The sequence below is a fragment of the Pristis pectinata genome, chromosome 6 (assembly GCF_009764475.1).
Source record: "Pristis pectinata isolate sPriPec2 chromosome 6, sPriPec2.1.pri, whole genome shotgun sequence".
Lineage (NCBI taxonomy): Eukaryota > Metazoa > Chordata > Chondrichthyes > Rhinopristiformes > Pristidae > Pristis > Pristis pectinata.
In genome coordinates this window covers 76798461-76822130 of record NC_067410.1, presented here as the reverse complement: position 1 = coordinate 76822130, position 23670 = coordinate 76798461, and the positions used below count along the sequence as shown (strand labels likewise).

At 38.0% G+C, this 23670-nt stretch overlaps 1 protein-coding gene across 5 annotated transcripts in view; it reads right to left on the bottom strand.

The window, feature by feature from the left end:
• schip1 (schwannomin interacting protein 1) overlaps window positions 1–23670 on the bottom strand; it is a 495227-nt gene that overhangs the window by 59761 nt on the left and 411796 nt on the right. For all 5 annotated transcript variants that reach the window (XM_052018692.1, XM_052018693.1, XM_052018696.1 and 2 more), the window contains one exon: window positions 665–783. In XM_052018692.1, the coding sequence (XP_051874652.1) occupies window positions 665–783 (119 nt within the window). The remainder of the gene's footprint in view (window positions 1–664; window positions 784–23670) is intronic.

Genomic DNA, 23670 nt, shown 5'->3' with positions numbered 1-23670 from the left:
CACCAGGACAAGACCAGAATCCTTAATCATGTAACTCTGGATGCAGATTTTCATTGGAAAGTGATTTGACCGGAAATACAATATCTTTCTCTCTGGCCATAGGTGCTGTCTGACCTGCAGAATATTTTTAGAATTTCCTGTTTTTCAGATGTCCAACATATGCAACATCTTGGCTTTGAATCGCCAAAAGGTGATCTTTTGCTTTAACATTTTCAACTGTCAACAACTTTTGAACAGTGGTTGAAAATCAATTGCACTGTAGTATAATAAATTTTCCAGTGAAATAGCGGTGCTTAAAGGGAATGTAGGAAACAAAACTTGTTGAGTTTAAAAGGGAGCATGGGAATCAAAAACCGGGGAGTTTAAAGAAAACGGGACCATGTTGAGTAAAAGGAGAGTGGGAATGTGCACGAGTGAGTTTAAACAGAACTGGGTGAGCCAGTTGCTAAACATTGGGATTTCTGAACAATATGATGGAGGATTATTGTAGTTTTACTGGGTTACAAAGTACTTTACTCGACATCATTGCAGTTCTCTGTTGGTAAGAGAAATATTGATTAAATGCTCTCCAAAAATGTCATCATTAACTTGAAATGGGGTATGGATGATTAAAAAGCAATATCCAAGGACTTTACAGACGTAAACCTTTGTTTCCAATACTCACCGTGAAGACAAGCTGGGTTTACCACTCTTGCTACAGCTGGTGTAAATTCCTGGGCCATCATCAAAGAAACTCCCAAGTGCCAACTTCTGTCGGATTGATTCCCTCTCATTTTTTTGGGCCTGTAAATTAAACAGAAAAGAATTTCAAGATTAAGATTAAGGTATCTTCATTAGTCACATGTACATCGAAACACACAGTGAAATACATTTTTTGCATAGTGTGTTCTGGGGGCAGCCTGCAAGTGTTGCCACGCTTCCAGCGCCAACATAGCATGCCCACAACTTCCTAACCCGTACGTCTTTGGAATGTGGGAGGAAACCGGAGCACCCGGAGGAAACCCACACAGACACACGGGGAGAACTTACAAACTCCTTCCAGACAGCGGCCAATTGCCTTTGTAGCTACCAGCATCAGGATTTTAGGGTAATGATCATGACAGAAAACTTCATTAAGTAAATCAGATGGAATTATTGTCCATTATCCATTGACTACAATATTTGTGGCACCCCTGTCTTTTCCTAATTCTTTTCCATTGTTTGTATCTCTTGTCTAGGCACTTCACCAACAGTATCCATAAAGTGGATAACCTCCCCCTCTTGTCCCCATGTCTATAGCCAAATTGTGGATTGGTTTCAGTAATTTGATTAATTCTTGGAAAATGTTATTGTAATGGTGCCAATTTTGGTTCACAAATCGGTTAAACTCCTCACATACTTACCTTACTTAAACTAAGCTGTAATATTTACTTTAACCAATGTTGTCAAAAGGCACATACAATTGCCATGCTGCAATCTACTGTGCAGTAATAGTGCAACACCAAAGAACTACAAGCAAAAAATACAAAGTATCAAATCCCAATATCTGAATCTGTAACAGGATTTCTTTGCACATTAGCTGTAACTACATTACTCTATATCTGTTCTTTCTGGATTAGGCAATTACAAGGAAACCCTTATAGTGGTCTGGTGGAAGAATGTCAGGGAGAATTTTGCAAAGATGCTTAGTTGTTCTCCTATCAATACTGAATTGAATCTGTGTGGGATCGAATCCTCCAGGGAATTTCAAACTGGGACCAAACAGGAAGGTGCCTATCAGTTTTGCAAAATAGCATCCAAGAAGTCAATAGAGCAAAGATGGTGGCTTTTTCCTGTAGTCTAGAGGACATCAAATCTTTTAGCCATTTATCTAGCATTAGAAATCCTTATTTGTGGTATGGGCTTTTGAGGTTGCCATGAGGATGACCCTTTATAAAATAAAGTTATGTAGATTGCAGCATCCATTACAGTCTATGAGATCACACTGAAAAGTACGACAGGAATTCCCAGTTTAATTCAGATACCTGCATCATACCTTCAAAATGTCTCTTCCCTTGTAATGATGACACTGGTGGGTAAATGCCCCCTTGTTAGAGCACTGTTTCATTGAAACCTTGGCAAAGTACAGCACTACCAAAGCTGTTGAAGATGGTTATTAACTACAAGAAGCCACCTAGAGATCTAGCTTTCTGATTAAAAGCAGTGGTAGTTGTGTGGAATGCGTTTTAATGGAGACATTGCAGCAGATTCTAGGGAAGTAAGCACTTACTTGTGATAATGGGCTGATGCTGCTTACAAATGAGCTGTCTGGGACAATGTTAAACTTCCTTCATTGTGCATTTGATCATTGATGTCCTTGATACCATGATCCTCAGGGAATCATACTACTCAGTAACACTACTTTTCTATCAGGTCTACATCACAAAAAAGCTCATGGAATAGCAAGCTGTAGAGAAAATCACACCTGTGATTGGCTTGATAATGACTCTTACTTCCTTTCAGCTGCTGGATGTCTTGGTGGAAACCTGGCTCAATGGCTTTAAATTTTGAACGGCCCTAAAAGTTTGAGGCACATGGCCTCAATGATGAGCCTATCTTCGATGGGCAGAGCAATGACTCCCCCAACCCACTGATAAAAACTGGCACTGTACATTTTGCTGATATTGCTCCAATTTGGTCCCTCTTGCCGAAAGGGTTATAAAATTACCCCAAAGATTCTACAATGGTCTTCTTTAATTTTGCCTCCAAATAAATCCATCAAATTGGCAAGTTTTCTTGCCCACTGTATGACTCAATTACTATTGAATATAAATATAATAGCAATGACAGAAAAGTATCACTGATTCGATCATTGAGCTGCAGCATGCAGGCAGAACTTGTGAAAGTATACAGAGGTTGAACAAGTGTTTGTCAACTTGTTCACTGAAGCATAAGACAAAATGGGCCTTACCCTTAATGTCTGCAAAACAAAAGGTTCTCTCCTATTGTGCCCCCATTCCACAACACTACCCTTTAACAATAAAAGCTTCTGGAAAATGTAAACTTCATTCAATGCCTTGGGAACTAGCTCTCAGCAAAGGCAGACATCAGAGATAAAATTCAACATGACTCCAGTGTGCCATTTGGTCATCTGAGGGTTGAAGATCAAGACCTCAAAACTTGCAAAATGCTTTTGCTCCAATGGGCAGCAATGATCCCTGCACTGGTCAGATAGCACTGGTCAGATAGCACTGGTCAGATAGCAGCAACACTGTCCCTGTAAAATGTCTCCAAAATCTACCGGCAGAATAAACTTAGTGACCTCACCCTGGCAGCCAACTTCCCCAGCATTGAGACCCTAATTACATGTCGTTGACTCCAGTGGTAGGCCAAGCCTTTGCATGCCTGACACAAGTGTTCCAAAACAGACACTCCATTACGAGTTATCTCATGGCATGGCATTACTAAGTGAAAAGCAAAAGAGATGCATGGATGTTCTCAAAGGCTCCCTGAAAAAGTGTAAATTAGCCACCGACGTGGGAATTTCTGGGACATGGCTGCTAAAAACAGCAAGTGGGTATTTGCAATGGAATCAGAAGCCTTATGTCCACATGTTGGAAGCACACAGAAGCCCAGCATAACTGGTGAAAGGAAAGCACCACCCTCAAAACTTCTCCCCCATCAATCCCCTCCTGCCCCATCTGTTGTAGAGTCTGCAGGTCCCACAAAAGCCTCATCAGCCATCTCAGAGCTCACAGGACCAAGTGAAAGCAAGTCATTCTCGATCATGAGGAACCGCTTACAAAGAAGGAAGAAGACAGTTCACAGAAGAAAGCTCACACTGGGGGCTTTGAAATGAATCGGTGGTGATGTCGCATATTATTCCAATTTTATCGCTGCAGAATACTGGCAGGGCCACAAAATGGGTGAGAATCCAGTAACATGATTCTCTATCCAACATGCCATCTTTGTCTGACTGATTGCTACCCCAATATACCATCATATTATTTTAATCAAATGCCAGCACCTTAAACATACGAGAAGTGTGCCAGTGACAGATCTATCACATTTTAATTACTATATTTGCAAATGTCAATGTGCATCTAAATTAATGATCTATGATTTAATCAGGAACTACAGCTGAGCAATTGGCTGCCAGTCCATAAATGGCAATCATTCCACATCCTTTAACTTGGAAATTCCATACAGCTGGGAGTGAATCTTAATTAAAGTTGCCATGAAGTGCAACATAACATTCAGAAAATATTCCACAGCATTTTTCAAACCAATAATGCTTCATTAACTATGCTAATAAGTATTTTCAGCAGCTAGAATTTCAATAGATACTACAATTTCAATTATAACAGGTAGGGATAGCAGTGAAATCTACCCAGATCTAGGAGTGTTGAAGCAAATAATAAAAATATAGGTTTGTTAATGAGGTGCAAAGGAATCTCAGATAGATAGGCTCCAAACTACAAACTCTCATAGCTTGAACGTTAAAAAGAAAAAAAGTCAATGATTGAATACTCCAGTTTCAGCAAGAACATTTAAAACCATGGACACATCAATCATTGTAAAGTCATCTGCCTAAATCGCAGAACTTTCTCAGTTCACAGCCAGACTGTTGTGCAGGATATCAAGGTAAAGTATTCTATTGAGGATTGAGAAGCATTGAACACAATCTGAATCATGTGACTGTTCTTTCACTATAAATCAGCATTAATTGTGGTTACCAGTAGCAGAGCCCACTGCCTCAACAAAATCACAGCTTAATACTCCATGATGGTGCACATTGGAAAATAGCTTGGAAGAGACCAAATTGAGAAAGACTTCCACCTTGGCATTTGCAATGTGACCAGACTGTTATTCCTGCTTGGAAATGTCAAATCTATATTGAAATATTCAATATTAATTTATAATGTAATAACATTTTAGTAGGGAGAGCACATTTTCAGAAACATCAGTGAATCCTACCCTTCAACATAAAAATCAACCAAATTAATTCGACTTTGAAATTAGCTTTTGCATCAGAAGTAAATGTTGTTTCTTCAAATGAAAACAAAATTAAGAATGATATAAGAACAGCAGTTTTAAAGACCATGTGTTTATGCTGAAGATCAAGACCTCAAAACGTGTTCCAGAGAGCCCCAAACATGTTCGAGGACAAAGTCTTAATCCTCAGGAATTCACCAGATAAATACCATCATAATTAATTAAATAAAAATGTTCAGAACTCCACTGCAATTAACAAACTTAAAACAATTTAGAAGCACTTCCCCCCACCCCCCCCCCCACCAACAACAATACTAGCAAGTGTTCAAAGCAGATTTCCAGCAGAAGAATTTAAGCCCACACAATTTCTTCTTTCAAAATAGAATTGCATAAAACATCAGGCTACCATGCATATTGACAGCTGCAGTAAATGAAAAGATTACACACTCCAAAGAACACAACTATTCCTGTGCTGCTGGTGGTGTGAGAGGAAGGGTTCCTGAAAGACCCTGTACAAGTTCAAGAGGAGATGCGAAGTTGAATATTGTCGAATTTTGTTTACTTCGCCTCTTTGGAATTCGAGAATACAATTAGAAATTCACCAAGAATTGTGGAGCTACCACTGAGAATGAGCGATAAATAGCTTCTCCTCATTTAAAGCTTTTGTGTATAATTTTTAATTCAGTCCAATCTTTCTGGATTGTCATAAAAACGCACCTGTTTCACTAATGACCTTCAAGGAAAGAAATCTGCTCTCCTCATCCTTTCTGCCCTAAGTGTGAATCCAGGTCCATCAATGTGGTTTACTCTTTATTGCTCTTAAATATCCCAATGAATCTCTCCGCTTATGGGGCCGATTTGGATTGGACAATAAACGTTGGCCTTAATGCAAACAAATCAATTTTAAAAAAGGGAAACCATTTGTTCCCTCTGCACTCTTCTCAGATCTTGGAAAGAAGGATCCATTTACGTCAATTTCACTATTATTTCCCCATACTACTCTTCTATTCCCAAATATTTAGAACAATACAGCACAACACAGGCCCTTCAGCCCATTCAGTTATTGGTTCTGATCCCACTGTTGTCCTGGATCATCCAACATCCAAAATGTCCTCTACCTAAAAAGATGCTGAAACCTCTCTTTTTGACCTTTTACTTATCAGTTTACGTAATGCTTACCAGTAATCAACTAAAATAGATTGAGACCCAAAACCTCAATTCCATAAATCTCTGCCAAAGATAAGGGTGATCATGCTGCTGTCTCACAGCTCCAGGAACCTTATCCTGGGTGCTGTCTGTGCAGAGTTTGCACGTTCTCTCTACGAGAGTGAGAGCTTCCTCCAGGTGCTCTTATTTCCTTCCACATTCTAAAGATATGCAGTTAGTTAATTTGCTCCTGTATATTATCCCTTAGCATGGTTAATGGGAAAATGAATCAAAGAGGGGTTAATGGGCATAAACAAAGGAGGAAAAGTAGTGGAAGTACAGGGAAACGAGGCAGAATGGGGATTGTTCCCTGGGGGCTGGCATGTTAAGATGGGCCAATTGGCCTCCTCCTGTGTCAACAAGAAATAAGATCCCCTTGATCATAAGCAGTTCCCAGGTTCTCTAAACCTCCCACTGATGTAATCAAATTAAAAGCTCTTCAAAAGGCATGGATTAGGATTATGCTGACAGTGATAGAAGAATACAGTTGCTGCAGCTAACATTAGAGGTGGAAGTCAATGGTTTCACTAACAACAAAAAATTTAGCCTGGGATCAGTTTGCCAAGTCTCAGCACTCCCAATGCTAGCAAGAGGGTTCAGCCAGGGATGTTGATTAAAACAAGGCTGAAGCACAGTCATTGGCGGGAGATGAAAAGAACAAATTTGCCTAGATTAAGCTAGTGGAAAATCCAGTTCATCTACATTTTAAATGTCAGATATACTATTGGAAAGTGCAGCAATAGCCCAGGGATCAAGGAGAAGATAGAAATGTCAACCTAACTGTTCTTGACTGCAAAGTGCAGCTGATGTCATGGCAAGGGCAGTGCACAAATAAGTGCATCATAAATAATTAAGCCAGAGTTACATCCATGAATAGATTATTACTGATGTGATAATAAATTTGAAATTTTGAAATGCAATCAGCACAACAAAAAGATAGAACCTGATGTATCTCACCTAAAATTGGGGATTGTATTCCTAGATTACTGAAGAGATGCCTAAACCTAGCTGAGATTTTATACAAGGTTATTTTTGAAAATTTCAATGGTTTAAATTCAGTACACTGCTGCCCACATCCCAAGCCGCATCAAATCTTGCACAGCCATCAAATGTGTCTAGTGACTCACACTGTCTGCTCCTAGTCTACATCCATCTCATTTTTAAAATGCTAATGTGTTCAAATCCCTTTGTGGACCACCTCCTCCATAGGCTTCTTAGGTCCAAAACATTAAGCACTCTACACTCTTCCAGCCGCTGCCTTTCTTCACCTCACTACACTTTCAGGTTAGCTCCAGAATTTCCTCTGTAAACTCTGCACCTTCACATCTCCATCTTTTCTTCTGAGGGTCTCAAAACAAGCTTCACTCACCCATCTTATCACCTCTGACTTTTTACTCAATGTGAATTTTTCTCAGATACACTCTTATGAAATAACTTAGGATATTTTCCATTGCTGAATATACTTTTTTAAATAATGGCTGCAGTTTATATTTGTAGTGCATTTTAATACCTCTCACTTTGAGGACACCTGTTTCCTAATGTCATCAGAAGTGAATGCTCAGCAGCTATAATGTCACAGAATCATGCTGCATGCTCCAATGGTGAGTTCAAGGCTGCTGGAAGCCCACACACAGGTTGTGCAGTAGACTGATTAGGCACTTAACTTCCATTTAAATTAAACAGCTGCTGCACAATGCAGTCAGAGTGTGCCTGAGCTTTGCTATCGCTATAATGCCATTTCAATCAGTTGATGAAATGGATGCAGCATTGTACAGAAACCACCTTATTCAATTGCTGGTGGCAAGGCATTCAGTCCTGGCACTTCCAGAACTTCAGTAGCAATGCACCTCGAATACTAGAAAATTACACAGATGAACTGGCTTCACATTATCTGTTGCCATCAACTCATTTGTGCTTAGACATTGGCAGCATGTGAACAGGCTTTTTTTTAATTGCCCCTCACGCATCAGGAAGGACATTTCACTGTAATACTCTTCCCATGATATTGTGAAGAATTCTGTGTCAGTGCTGAAGTGTTCAAACAGATTTAGCTAGAAAGGAAATCCTTAAGTTACTGTTTTTGCAAATGAAGCTTTTTTCCTGGAACCCTGCTTTGCAACAATGTCACCAACGGAACAAGTGATCACATAAACATAAAGATGACTCAGGTGTGTATTTATTTTTATTGTAGTGCGGCATTTGGTCAGGTTTTGAGTTTTGCTGCTCAGTTTGCCTTAACAGGTTTTCACCACCTGGACAAGTTCAGGCTGAACTCAGAATAGCGAGTTACAAGATACATTAGGTTCTACATTTTTTGCTACATATACAGAAATATCACATACAAAAGACAACCTGGTTTGAGGAGATCCTAGCCAAGGCTAATTTGTGCATTCAAGTTTTGACCTCAAAATCTAGAATATAACCTGTGCATTCAGAGATTAATGGCACCAATGTGTCTGCTCTTGGAGTAAGTAATATAGTCCCTCGATAGATAAAAGGTAAAAATAAAATTGTTTACCAATTTTCTTGTGTCACCTGTGGCTTAGTGGTAGCACTCTCTGTTCAGGTTCCACCCAAGAGACTTGAGCACAAAAGCTAATCTGACACTTGAATGCAGTACTGCTAGATGTGCCAGCTGAGTTGTTAAACTGGGAATCTGTCTGCTCCCTCAGGTGGACAAAAATGTCCTATGGCGATATTTTAGAGGAGGACCAGAGAACTCTGACCAACGTTTATCCTTCAACCAGCGTCATCCCAAACAGATTACCTGGACCAATTTTGCAACCACATGCAGGACCTTGCTACATAACAATTTAACTGCTGCATTTCCATAATTGTCTTTAAAATCAAATTGTTCTGGACCTAAGTATTCAGGAACTTTCTTAATATGACAGAGAAGTGTCATCCTGGATTATGTGCTCAAGTCTCCAGAGTAGGTTTTCAATCCTTGCCTTCTGTCTTGGAGACAACAGTGCCAACAGAGGGGGGGCAAAGATGAAAGGAAAAGATAGCAGCGGCTTTTAAACTAATGGAAAATTACTTTTGAAATGCAGTCACTGCTGTAATGCATATAAACGTGACAGAAAGATCCTTATGTGCAGCATGATTAATGGCCCAGTAATTTTGATATTAAGGTATCCTGGCATTCCTACCATGAGTTCAATTCTTACATACATTCAACAAAAAAAAATTCTAGAATTTTATAATCATTCTTCATGCACAAATTCTCATTATTTTTCAAAAGTACATGTTAATTTGCGGTAAATGTCTGTCCCACTGTTATAAGACTATTGAATGGTCCCATAGTACAATAAGATCAATTTTTGACCTCACAATCTACCTTGTTATGGCCTTGCACCTTATTGTCTGCCTGCACTGCACTTTCTCTGTAACACATTATTCTGCATTGTTATTGTTTTACCTTGCACTACCTCAGTGTTGTACTGTTGTAATGAATTGATCTGTAGGGACTGTATGCAAGACAAGTTTTTCAGTGTACATCGGTACATGTGACAATAATAGATCAATTTACCAATTTAAATACTATTACTGCCCATGTTTATGGTGAAAAATGTCTTACACTACAATCTAGAAGGATCCTAAACCCAGAAGTTTTTCAGCTTTTCCTCATAATCTATTGACATTCTATGTGGGTGTAGAGTCATAGAATCATACAATGCGGAAACAGGCCCTTCAGCCCAACTGGTCCATGCCAAACAAGATTCCCATCTAAGCTAGTCCCATTTGCCCACATTTGGGCCATATCCCTCTGAATCTTTCCTATCCATGTACCTTCCAAGTGCCTTTTAAATGTTGTTAATGTACCTGCAACAACCACTTCATCTGGCAGCTCATTGCTATATATGGACCACCCTCTGAGTGAACCCCTTGGGTTCATATTAAATCTCTCCCTTCTCACCCTAGTCCTCTAGTTCTTGATACCCCAACCCTGGGAAAAAAGATTGTGCACATTCACCCTACCTATGCCCCTCATGATTTTATATGTCTCTATAATATCACCCCTCATTGTCCTCTGCTCCAATGAATAAAGCCTGCTCAATCTTTCTCCATAACTTAGTCACTTGAGACCCAGCAATATCCTCGTAAATCTTCCCTGTACTCTTTCCAGCTTCATGGCATTGTTCCCATAGCAGGGTGACCAAAACTGAACACAATATTCCAAATGTGGCCTCACTAACATCTAATACAACTGCAACACAATATCCCAATTTCTATATTCAATACCTTTACTAATGAAGGTCAGATTGGCAACAGCTTTCTTCACTACCCTGTTTACCTGCGACGCTCCTTTCAGGGAACCATGTACTTGTACTCATAGGTCCCTCTGTTCCCCAGGGCCCTACAATTTACTGGGAAAGTCCTACCCTGATTTGTCTTCTCAAGATGCAACACCTTGCACTCATTTGAAATAAATACCATTTCCTTGGCCCACTTACCAGCTGATCAAGATCCCTCTGTAATTCCTGATAATCATCTTCACTGACTGCAAACTTACCAACTGTACCTTGTACATTCTCTTCCAAATCATTGATAGAGATGACAATTAGCAATGGGCCTAGCAACGACCCTTGTGGAACACCACTAGTCACGGGCCTTCAGTCGGAAAAAACATCCTTCCACTATCACCCATTGCTTCCTGCCATCAAGCCAATTGTGTATCCAATTAGCTAGCTCTCCCTAGATCCCACACGACCTAACTTTCCATAAGCAGCCTACCATTCGAAACCTCATCAAAGGCCTTACTGAAGTCCATATAGACTACATCCACTACTCTGCCCTTATCGACCTTCTTGGTTACTTCTTCAAAAACTCAATCAAATTCTGAATATCTGAAGATTTGTTTTCTATTTTAGTTGCTAAACATCATGAAGCATTCTTCCTACTAGTATCAAGACATGCTGGAAAAGGTGTACATCTAGACAGCATTTAAGGGTAGATGCTTTTGTTATAGAGTATATTCCAATTGGAATCAATATCTAGGCTCAGTTACGCAAGCCCACCAGAAAATGCTGCTGGCAAAAGTCAGCTCCTAAAAACTTCTTTGGGATTCTCTTGATTTGCAGCTGTAATGTAATGGAATTAGCGTCAGCCCCAAAATCAATGCTGGTGCAGGAGGAACATGATAAAAATTCCCAACAAATGTCTTCAACAAAAAAAAAGGGCAGGCATGATCAAGAAATAGAATGGAAATGGGTAAGATTTGGTGCAAGTCATTCTTGACTCCATGCTCCTCCTCAGTTGCACATTAAAAATTTCCAAATGCATTGCTCATAAATCTTCCAGCTTTGGTCAGAAATCAACTTCTCCTCTGCGATGATTTCAGCTGGAAACAAATTGCAAAAATTGTTTGATGTGCTGACATAATGCTGTCCCCAGTAAGGTATATGCAGGAATGAAAGATCAACAACAGTGTGACAAAGATTTTAAACAGTTCATTTTCATCATAATTTGCTAGAAACAGCAAAGGAGTAAGCCGGCACAATTATTCCAACCCTGTACATGTTTGAATTGGCTCTTATTTTCAGAATACAATCCTCACTTCGAAAAAGTGGAATAAATGATTACCTGGCAGAATTGAGAATCCAATTAAAGGTTATATGATAGAGTGTCAACAGAAAGATTGCTGTTGCTGGCAAACTTTCCCAGCTGTTCTCTAGGCCTGATGAAATCGCGATTGTCCTGTCAATGTTTTACCATAGAACCATACCATACAGCACAAAACAGGCCCTTCGGCCCACCACGTTGTGCCGTTTTATAACAACATGCTTTGTACTTTCACTTAATTTTATCAACTATTCAGCATACTATGTTAAACTTTGCTTTGAGTATCTGTTGAAAAGGTCATTGACCTGAAACATTACCTCTCTACGAATGCTGCCTTACCTGCTGAGGATTTCCAGCATATTTTTATTTCAGATTTCCACCATCTGCAGCTTTTGTTTTTCAATTTGTATTCCCCTCCCTTATCTAAAATGAAATGCTAAATTTATCTTTTATTTATCATATTCTGCACAGGAAATTGATTTGCAATTTCTTAAGATTACAAACAGATATCTACCATTCATAGCAGTGTAACCACTTCCATCCTGCTGCTAATATCTACTGATTACTACTACTGGAAATTATGAAATTGAATTCAATATATTTGGCAATTTCTGGATTCTGATGGAACCTGCCAGTCCGCTGTAAAATCCAGCTATGCACTGGTGTTCATAAGGCAACGGACTGTAACTCCACGATGACTGTATCCACATGCAAATTCATTCATATATAACATAAATAAATCCTCTTGCCCACAGGGCAACTAGCCATTAGCAATACATACAGTGTGGCCCACATTCCCAGAATAAACAGAAAGGATATGACTTTTGCTTATACCCTCAACAACTTAATTTGCCTTTCAAGAGGCTTTCTTATGAATACAGTCACATTTTAATACTTAAAATCTGGAGGTGAAAATATATTAACTTCTGTCTGTTGCAGAATGCACATTTATACTTCTTGCACAGTGAAGTGCTTGTCTCTATTATCACAAGAAAATTAAATCAATGGTAATGATTTTAACACTACCACTTTCACCAGATCATATGAATGCATCCCCTCACTGGTTTTCCAAACATCACAGCTTATGAAACCTTATTGTATCAGAGAAGTAGATCAGTCATGGAAAGGTGGAGTGGGGGTAACGAAATGGTGAAAAGAGTCAAAAAGTCACATTTCATGTATTTTTATGGAGATTTCTAACTGGTTCTATAATGAACAATTGGTTTTATTAGTTAATTGGAAAAACACAAAGCTTGCTGCCTAAAAATTGTGGTAAAACCATTGTAAAAGTTATGAAAATAATTTTAAGTTAATCAATTGAAAATTTTAAAGAATTACAGTTGTGCCCATTTAATCGTCAATTAAGTGAAAAATTTAGAGTCAGTATATAGCAATTCCCACAAATTAAAGTTCCACAACTTGACTCAATTGTCACAAGAGCCAAATGCTAACATCATATTACTTTAGATTTACCTTTTTATAATTGGCCACCAGATCTACAGCTGTCACATTCCTGAAGATCGTATTTATCCCATCACTGTTCACAGACATGCTGCAGCAGTTCAAATTCCACAGAGTTCTCATGAGGGCTTGAGTTTACATGTGTTAGTAGAATTATTTCAATTTATCCATAACTAAAAGCTATTCAAATTGTCGCTCCATCTTTTGGTTATTTCTCTGTTTATTGTTCTCCTAATAAAAATAATCTTCTTCTGCTTTTCAGAATGTAACTAACAATAATCTTCTGGGATTCTTGGTTAATGTTCCAACAAGACAAACTCGTGCGCTTGTTCACATTTTCCTTGCACCATGCTGCAAAAACAATTCAACAGAAATACTGCAGTAATCGGGCCTGCTGGATCCTAGGCCTCCCTGCTGTCGACCAACATCTTCCTTGCGATAAATCCTGTCAGAATCTGCTTCAAGGAAAACTCAACGGTGTATGGCTTTTACCTAATAAAGGAAAAGGCTTCCCATCGAGCTGCAGCCAGTTGATTGCACCCAGAATTCATTGCTAGTAGAATGCGTTGCTGCTAAAAGAGAAAGGCAGTCCTTTTTCACCCTGTCACATTTAGTAAGGGATAAAAATAGACTGAGCACAGTCCAGTAATCAGCAGGGCTATGCAGACTTGCCTTGGATAGCCAATGGAAACTAACAGTTAAATCAGCCAAAATCTTCAGGCTTATGGGGAGTCTACTTGATGGATTATAAACATAACTGCTGTATGTCAATCTTATCTAAGATCACAACATCTCTGTATCATCTGAAGCTAAGGTATTTACCAGACAGCACACCAGGGTCTTATTCAAACGGCCATTACACAGAAAATGCCAACTACTTTAAAAGGTATAAAATAACAACAGTTACTTGAAGGGTGCAGTAATTGTACAATTAAGGAAAGCAGATCTGAATTTCTTTAAGTATTTTCCTGTTATTGAAGCACAGATGATTATAAAATATAGTTGTCTAACTATGGTCAAATCATATAAGATCTATATCTGCCACCAAACTAAAACCAGATTTGGAGTTTACCTACTGGAACTTTTCAATTGAATTAATTGAAATGTTTTCACACAATAAGAATGGGCAAGGGTACTATTTACTGTATCTAGCTCTTTTCATTCGTACTAGTTTTTTTACTGCAGCTGAAAATTTTAGTCAGGCCTATCTGAAAAATGCTTTGAAAAATGGAACTTTTTAAAACAAGTATTATACCTTAAGTATTATTTTTAATGTATGAAATATTAATATTTCCTAAGTAAATCTCACCAAGTAAAATTGTGCAATTTTTGCATTCATATGTGACAGATGTCTGATATATTGCAAATCTTGAAACAATTCAGAAACTAAAAATCCAATCTGAAACTTAAGAATGTTTTTTGTTTAACAGTTACATTTTATGGGAATGTTTATAAATACAAAAGAGTATTTAATATTTCATTAAATCAATTTAATGTTATGTTGAGATAAGTTTGGAGTAAATTTATGTATTAACACATACAGATTTCATCCTCAGATCCATTTAGAATCAATTAGTTTCAGCTGGCAAGTGAATCACATCCCTGCACGCAGTTCAGCACAAGATAGACACACACATTTACAAAGAAAGCATTTTTGCAACAGCTTATCTATTGCCACCAGTCCATATCAGTCATAGATGAAGAATGTTCATAAACACTTAAAGAATCAATAAAAAAAATACATTAAATGGTTTCCGTAGAAGAAAGTTATTTAAGACTATTAGACCAAATAAGGCAAAACAATCACCAGTATATGCATCGTAGAACCCCAAGAGCCATCTGTTTAAAACAAGCATCACTACAATTTTATTAAAGTGCACACTATGATCTAAATAGACTTAGGAGTAATGGCTTCATGAATATCCTTTCCAATAAAATGTAAGATGCTATATCAAAGCTGTCTGCAAGGCAGATGATACCACAGAATCATGGAATGGGAGGTCATGGGAGGAGATGAATTAGCTGATTGCACTGATCCCAGCCATTTGAAAAATTGGGTATCAGGGGAAGGAAAAGTACTAGACAGAATATTAAACAAGCTCTTCCTAATACTTGTGCATGACATTAGGGGATATTCATTCATCAGGAATTCTACTGAATACCTAGATATATTATAAGAGGAGGACTGGTCATTGCCACTTCCCACAAGTTAAAAATTGAACTGAGCAAACTTGAGCCATGTACTTTGTATTACAGATATGGGTCATCCAACTGAACATAACCCGGAAGTAACAAGGCTATGGTGGTCTGATATAGAAGGGATGGTGGTCAATGACCCTTGGGCACAATATGCATTTCTTAAAATGAAAAATCATCTGTTCAGAAACCAAATTCAAAATGATAAAAAAAAACTGCAGATGCTAGAAATCTGAAATAAATTCAGAAAATTCTGGGAACACTCATCGGATCAGGCACCATGCCTGGAACTTGTGTGGCACAAATGTTATTTGTCATTATTAGTCCAAGCCCAAATGTGGCCTGGATCTTCCTGCATTCAGGCATGGACTACCTCACTTTCTAAGGAGTTGTGAATAGAATTGAACAGCATGTACTCATCAGCTTACACTCCCGCTCCTTGCTTAATGATAGAAGAAAGGTCATTAATGAAATAGCTGAAGATGTTTGGGCTGATGACACTGCCTGAAGAAGTCCTGCAGGGATGTCCTTGGGGCAAAATGATTGACTCCCAATAACCACAATCATCTTCTTTCATGCTATCTGTCTAGTTAGTGGAGAATTTTGCTGGACTTTGTTGATGCAAACTTGGTGAAATTAAAGAACAGTAAGTCAGTGGCATCTTTATTATCTCAAGACAAAATAAAAGGGAGTCTCATAGAAACAAAAGTCTAACAGGATTAGGCAGACTGGATACAGGGAAGATGTTCTCTATCTCTGGTCCAGAACTGGGACCACAGAATATGAGGTACATCACTCAGAAATAAAATCTGGAGATTTCAGAGGGCAGCGAATCTGTGGCATTCTCTATCATAGAAGGCAGTGGAAGTTAAGTCATCAAAAATAATGAAGACAGGAGATAGAAAAACTTGCTAAACTGAGGTCTGAGCTCCGAGTTGATTGTAGAAGCTGCCATAGTCCTGTTTTGACAGATGAACAGGGGAGATATTCCTGGTATCCTGGCCATTCCCATTTTCCATAGCATTTGACCTGGACATTACCATATTATTGTTTGTGCAAGCTTACTGTGCACAAATAACGCCTGTGTCTGTACTTGAAAAAATGTTTTATTAGCAGTAAAGTAGTTAGGGATAATTATATTAAATCAAAACTTCTTAATTAACATAAATAGCAAACACGTTTTTGTCCTATCCTCAAAATACTTGATCCAGCAAAAGTTTCTTAATATTTGTAGGATCAAGTGATACGGGGAGAAGACAGTAACAGTGCACCAAAGTGAATGATCAGGCTTATTAAATGACAGATAGACCAGAAGGGCTGAGTGATCTTGCACCTGATCCAATTTTCTATAATATTCAAGAGTAACTACTTGCTTAGTTGTTTTATCTGAATGGCATCTGCTTGTTTGGTACTGAGCATCAACCTGATAGAGAAGATATTTAGTCTGCCTCTAGAATAATGTGTCATTGCAATGGCTGGTTTACCAAGTTAAGGATTTACCATTACAATCCCATGAAACTCCTTTAGTTTACTTTAAAATATAACATATTACTTTATATTAAAACATTACCTTAAATATTATTACCTTAATATATTAAAATAACAATTGCTCTGGATCATAAGGAATATAAGATCTACCTAAATGAATGGTTACTTAAGCTTATTCTAAATCAAGAAAATATCTGGTGTTTACATTCCAAGTAAAATATAATGTATGATTTGGTTAAAGAAAGTTTTAAACCAAATACCAGCCAAGGAAATTTGCTGCTTGAGATATTTTGAGGTTACAAAAAAGCTTCCCTGTTATTTATGTTCATTATCAAAATTTGATTTAATATAATTGCTCCAAATGAAGTTATTCGCAAGGCTGTGTACCAATTGTACACACTGTGTACAAATTGCACTAATGACTAGACTTGAGAATGACTCCCACAACTAACAATGCAGCAATGACCAGATCAACTGCTTTGGAAAAGTTAATTTCCAAATATTGGTCACAACAGGAATATCTCCCCTACTCTTTTGTCAAAACAGAGCCATAGAAGCTTCTACATCCACTAAATTCAAACATCATTTAATGAGCCACAGCTCAGATGGTACTGCAGTCCCTCAGTACAGCATTGAAATGTGCATCTAGATTTTTGTGCTCATGCCTCTGAACTGTACTTGAGTTCAAACCTTTTGACTCAGGTTAACATGCTACTAACTAAACATGGTCTAACAGTCAAATCATTGTATAAAAATGCATCACAGCATGTACTTACACAATCATGAGATGGATACAAATTGAAAAATAGTATCACATGGGAGATTTTGACCATAGCAATACTTCTATATAGGTCATCCAATTTAAAAATTCAAGAGCTCAAAACTCAGTTGTTTTGATGGAATGCGCTTGTTAAAAAGAAAATTATAATTATAAAGGTTTAGCAGAAATCGAAGGAGCTGCATCAACATTCCTGTCTGATGTATGGTACTCGGTTGCCATTAGTCTTTAATCAAACATATCTTTATCAGTCAGTTATCATAGACTTTTACGTGTCAGAATTTACATCACAGAGACTCCAAGGCACAGCAAAGAGAATGGTGTCACCTAATGAAATCATGGCTAATGAGTCACCATTCTGTCAGAAGCCATTTTAAGAAGACTGGTTGAAGACAGGTCCCCTTCTCCCAGAGGAGCACAGGATTGGCTCCATGTAATGAAACCTGACTTCAACCAAAGGTGAAATCGCTTCTAATGAGCTGTGTTGAATTAGGGGAACATGAGCAAACTTCAGGACTATTTCGCATACAACCATTCTTAATAAATAGAACTTTATTTAACAAATGCTTTTTGAACAGTGTGCTTCATTGAGCCAGCAAATATATTCCAGTCTAGAGTATTCTGAAAACTACACACACTATTCTACCACAGCATTTTTCTGATGCTGTCTTGTTTACCAGAATGCTTACTTTGTTAAAATGTTCCACCATACGGAGCCTGGCTCAATGAGTATTAATAAACAATGAATTCATATTTCACCTTTGAGAACAGTATGCCAGACTTCATACTGAATACATACTTAAGGTTATTTCATACATTGTGATTAAAGCTGGACAATAATAACTTTGCTTAGCTCTTGACTGCATGTGCCAAACTTGTAGCTTTCAAAAACCTCTGAAAATGCTTGGTTACAATGTTGTTCTAAGGGGCCTCATCTGTAGCTCATGGTCCCAACAAACTCAGCCATGTCTCATTTGCCTCAGACCCTTGCACCAACATCAATAGTGTGTTGTGTATTACCACCTTTCATTATTCTGCTCTGCCTGGTCCCCTCACCCAGAACCTCAACCACATCATTTGCTCTCAGTAACATTTCCACTTGTTCCATGTACTGGACTTCCTGTATTTTTTTTGACCTCGGCGATATATCCAAATAACTGCCCGTCATCATCATGGTTTTAACTGAAGAGCCCTGTTCTCTGTCACCTCGCACTTAATTATTTCCCAGCTACTTCTTACAGCCAGCATCCCAAGCTCATCACCAATGTTGTTTTTTTTTGTTCTACTATTCATTTTGTAGCAGGGATGGACCTATTAACAAAATATCCTTTAATGATGGAGACAACAGCAGTGGCTAATACAATGTATCAAAAGTCCTACCAGATGGAACACACATTTTTAGAAGGTACATATATACTCCAATACTACAAAGCTGAATGTGCCAATGCATTTAATTGGAGCCAAAACACCCTCTCTTGTTGACCTATAATAGCACCACTCTGAAGGATTCATTCCTGTAACTTTTTCACTGCATGTTTGGGCTAATTTATCTGCAGTTAATAACATAAAATGGATCTGGGTTTATATCACAGATCAAGTGTCATCTGCAATGGATTATTGATGAACATCTGAAGGAGAATAAGAAGCTCCAATATTTGGGGATCTTAAATGTTAATATCATAAAACCTTACCAATTAAAGAAAAAGGAAATGTCTGTGAAGAGCAGCAATGGGCAACTTGTCTCATACAAGACTACTTGTGGCATTGAATCTGGGGAGCTGGAGACAATTATAACCATGTAACTAACAAATGTTTTGATATGATATAATAACTGACATAAAATCATGGGATTCTGACAATTGTTTTTGAAATCAATTTCTATAACTCCATCCATTTCTTCTTGAAAACCACATGTGTTTACAGGGTTTTGTTTTATACGCCTTTAACAGCACTTTTTTTATTTAATTTACCTTTTCAAAAATTGTAGGATGTATAACCCAGCAGACAGCATGCAGCAGAGTAAAATTGGGAAGGCTGGGATTAGTACCAATGAAAGTGGGGTTGTAATGCAGTAATGGGGGTAAAAATCTTCAGTCACTCTGATGGACAAACTGGGCAATCCTGTGTTTAAGGAAGTGGGTGAACAGAAATTTCAATACATAATTACCAAACAAAAAGGACTACAGCAATCCAAAAAAAAACAATAAAATATTGGTAGACTATTGTTTTAAGTAAACAAAATCCAGGAGCTAAATATGTAATGGTACATTTATTCACATTGGTCTTAATATCTCTTCTGCAATGTAGCTACAACAAATTGAACACACTGAGCACCAATTTAAAAAAATGTCAGAAACAGGAAACCCCATTGACAGTTATTTCCTAGGAAATAAAAGGCTTTTAGAATACTTAATGAGGGTTTTATAATTACGGAGAATCTTGGAAGTGTGAAAAAGGTTTTTTTTCAGGTATGGTTTTTGAGTCAACAACAAAGGGTCTCAATTTAAACCATTACTAAATTAGTGACAAGATGACGCTGGAAATATTTTTGCATAGAGCTGTTGGTGTATGGAATGCTTAAGCAGTTGACACAGAGATCATTACATCTTTCATGATTAAACTGCATAAAGATTTGAATTGAAAGAGAAACAAGTGGAGAGATCAGGTCATTAAGATTAATTTTGGATTGCTCTAGCAAAAAGGCAGCAGGGATCTCAAATGCTTTCCTTGTGTACTAAAAAGACACATCATTGGAGTATCTCAGAGGGAAAAGTGGCACTCAAAGAAAGTAAATAGTGACAAATTCTATTCAAGGAATAACGTGCACCATATTTCATAAAATTGGCACGTGACCAAAATGGATCCCAATGGAGATGATTAAGATCATCATTAGAATGTCATGGCCCAAAGAAGTCTTCTGTCCAAAAGATTACTTTGCAACATACTATGGAGAGATATTGCTAGCACCCATCACCAAATAAATTAATTGAACAAAGATACAGAACTTCACAAATCTTTGAATTGTTCAATGTATCATTGTGCCAGACCAGTAGAGAGAGCTTAAATGAACTGCCATCCTTTGCTGCATCGTCTAGCTCTCTTGGCATATGTATTAAATAGGCCAGTATATCTAGGCACACTGCACTGTTTTATCTTCACTCGAATTTGGCTTTAAAAATATCCAAGCAAGATCTAATCTTCAAAGCTTTTGTTTGTCTAAATTCTTGTTATGTTCACTTGTCCACACCATTTATCAATTACTGAAACTAGTGGTTGGTTTGTAGCTGAGCAAACAACTTCACCTTTTTTTTAACAAGCCGAATGAAAAGGTTCTGTTATTGTTTAAAATAAAAGCTTAGAAGAGCTTTAAGTCAATCCTTTATATTTATAAATTCAGGATGGCAAAATGTCATTATTGGTAAAGCTCATGAGTGCATCTGCCGCTTACGTGAGTAATATCACCAAAAACAATCCTTTGCAGGGTATTCAAATCACTACTATTCATTGTCGTCACCACCCAACTGAGGATTAATGATGCCACCGTCAGAGTTTGCAGCTATTAAATCAGAAAAAAGTGATAACAAAAGCCACCCCTTACATAATGTATCTTTTAAATAATTTGTCAATAATTAAGCACTTTTGGTAGATCTCATTTATTACAAATATACCTGTGATTGGAGTCAGCTTTACTGAGCAGCATTTTTCTCTGAAATGTTATTTAAACTGTTCAGAGCAGCCATTATGTGGAGGAAATTCTATTTGGTGTAAGATCAAGACAAAATTTGGATTTTATGCCAGAATAGTTGTTCTCTATTAAGATAAAACTAACTACAGCCCAGTTAAAATATTCCTTGCCACTGCAGGGAACTTGAGTGGGGATTACCATAGCCATTTATAAATAGTGAAGTAATTCCCCACCACCACCCCACCCTGACCCAAGTACTCTTTTGTCTTAAAGTTCTACTTCCATTTATTTGAGCAGGGAAAGTGAAAAAAATGTTCGTCAGTGAGTCACTGGGAATCTACATGTGCTATCCCAGGCAGATTTGAACAAAAATGGAAATATGCCCCCACAAGAAATGCAGCTACGAGTCAGATTCCAATCCAAGTATTTGATGTAGCTTCTACTTCGAACAGAAAAGTATCCCCTTTCAGAGCCAAGGCCCAGTTCACCTCACCGGTCACATAACTCACAAAAGACAAATATCAAACTCAAATGAAAGCTCTTCCTGATATACAAGAATCAAAACTCTATCCAGCATTCCCTCAAAAACCCAAGGTTAGCTATTGATGTACTCAATGTCTGATTTGGGTTAATCTTCTCACCAAACCTTGAAGTAATAAAAAAATATACAATGTGAGCAATCATGCTGTCAATGTACCCTGCTGTAAATGCTGTTTAATGAATCCTAAAGAACATACATCAGCAATGTATGTTTTTTTTCCATCTTACTGTTTCACTTTTTTGAGAATATTCATTTTTTTCCCCCACTTTGGAGATACAGCAACTAGTATATCATGAAATAAAAATTATATACAATAAAGTAAATCTTGTGTTAATACAAATCTGATCGTTGCTGTGCCCTTTGTTACATTCCATACACAGCCCTGGCGTGCATAAAAATGCTCTTATGACCAACAACACAATTAAACAATTCAGAGAAAAAGTGCCTGAGTTCCAACACATCAACATTCAGCTCTTCTTACAAACAATGCCTGCTTTATGTGTCAAGTGAATAGTCTTTGTTACTCACGTCATAGAATCCTCCATTAATTTGGCAAAGCAAAAAAATTTCCCAGCCTTCAAGTGCACTTGCATTCGTCACCTTCAGTTGGTACAGTTAGTTAAAATGCTGCTGTTGTCCAGTAATAGAACCCATGGCTTTAGCATATTAAATGAAGAAAAATGCTCATCCCTTAAGATTCAGATTTTTTATTCATACACATGACATAGGCACCACTGGCATTTATTACCCATAAGATGGCATTGTGCTGTTTTTTGAACCACTGCACCAATTGTGGCAAAGATCCTGTTGAGTACGGAATTGTGTGATTATTTTTTCCCCCCACAATAATAGAATAACAGCAATATATTTCCAGATCAAGAAGCTGTGCGACTTGAACAGAAACCTAAATGAGGTGGTCTTCTCATGTGTGTGGCCTGAGGTGGTGGCTTAGAGATAAAAGTGAAAGCTGCTTTTGAAAGTTGCTACAGTGTATCGTGCGTATGGTGTATATGCAGCAACAGAGGGAGTGAAGATTAAAGGTGGATGATGTGGAAATGTTTGAGTATTGTTGGAGCTTGACTCACCCAGGTAACTGGCAAACATTCTGTCACACTCCTGATATGCCTTTGGAATGATGGAATTGTCTTGGTGGAATATGAAATTTGTCACTCACAGCACAATATTCATCTTCTCATTTCCCCTTTTGACATTTACGTCAGTCCAATTAGATATCTCTTCAAAGGTGACCCCACCACCCCTTCTTCTCAGTGACCCACTACTCATCAGGATATTGGTGGTGGAGAATTCAATGATGGTAATTCCAGTAAATGCCAAGGGGAGGTGATAATGACCCAATAATTGGGTAGTGCAAATGTTGCTACTTTTCAGGTTAATCTGAATATCAACCAGGTCTTGCTGCAAAAAGCTATGAATGATTTTCCAAAGAGTCACAAATGTGATTGAATATTGTCCTTTCATAGAAACATAGAAAACCTACAGCACAATTCAGGCCTTTCGGCCCACAAAGCTGTGCCGAACATGTCCCTACCCTAGAAATTACTAGGCTTACCCATAACCCTCTATTTTTCTCAGCTTCATGTACCTATCCAACAGTCTCTTAAAAGACCCTATAGCATCCGCTTCCACCACCGTTGCCGGCAGCACATTCCACGCACTCACCACTCTGAGTAAAAAACTTACCCCTGACATCTCCTCTATACCTACTCCCCAGCACCTTAAACCTATGTCCTCTTGTGGCCACCATTTCAGCCCTGGGGAAAAGCCTCTGACTATCTA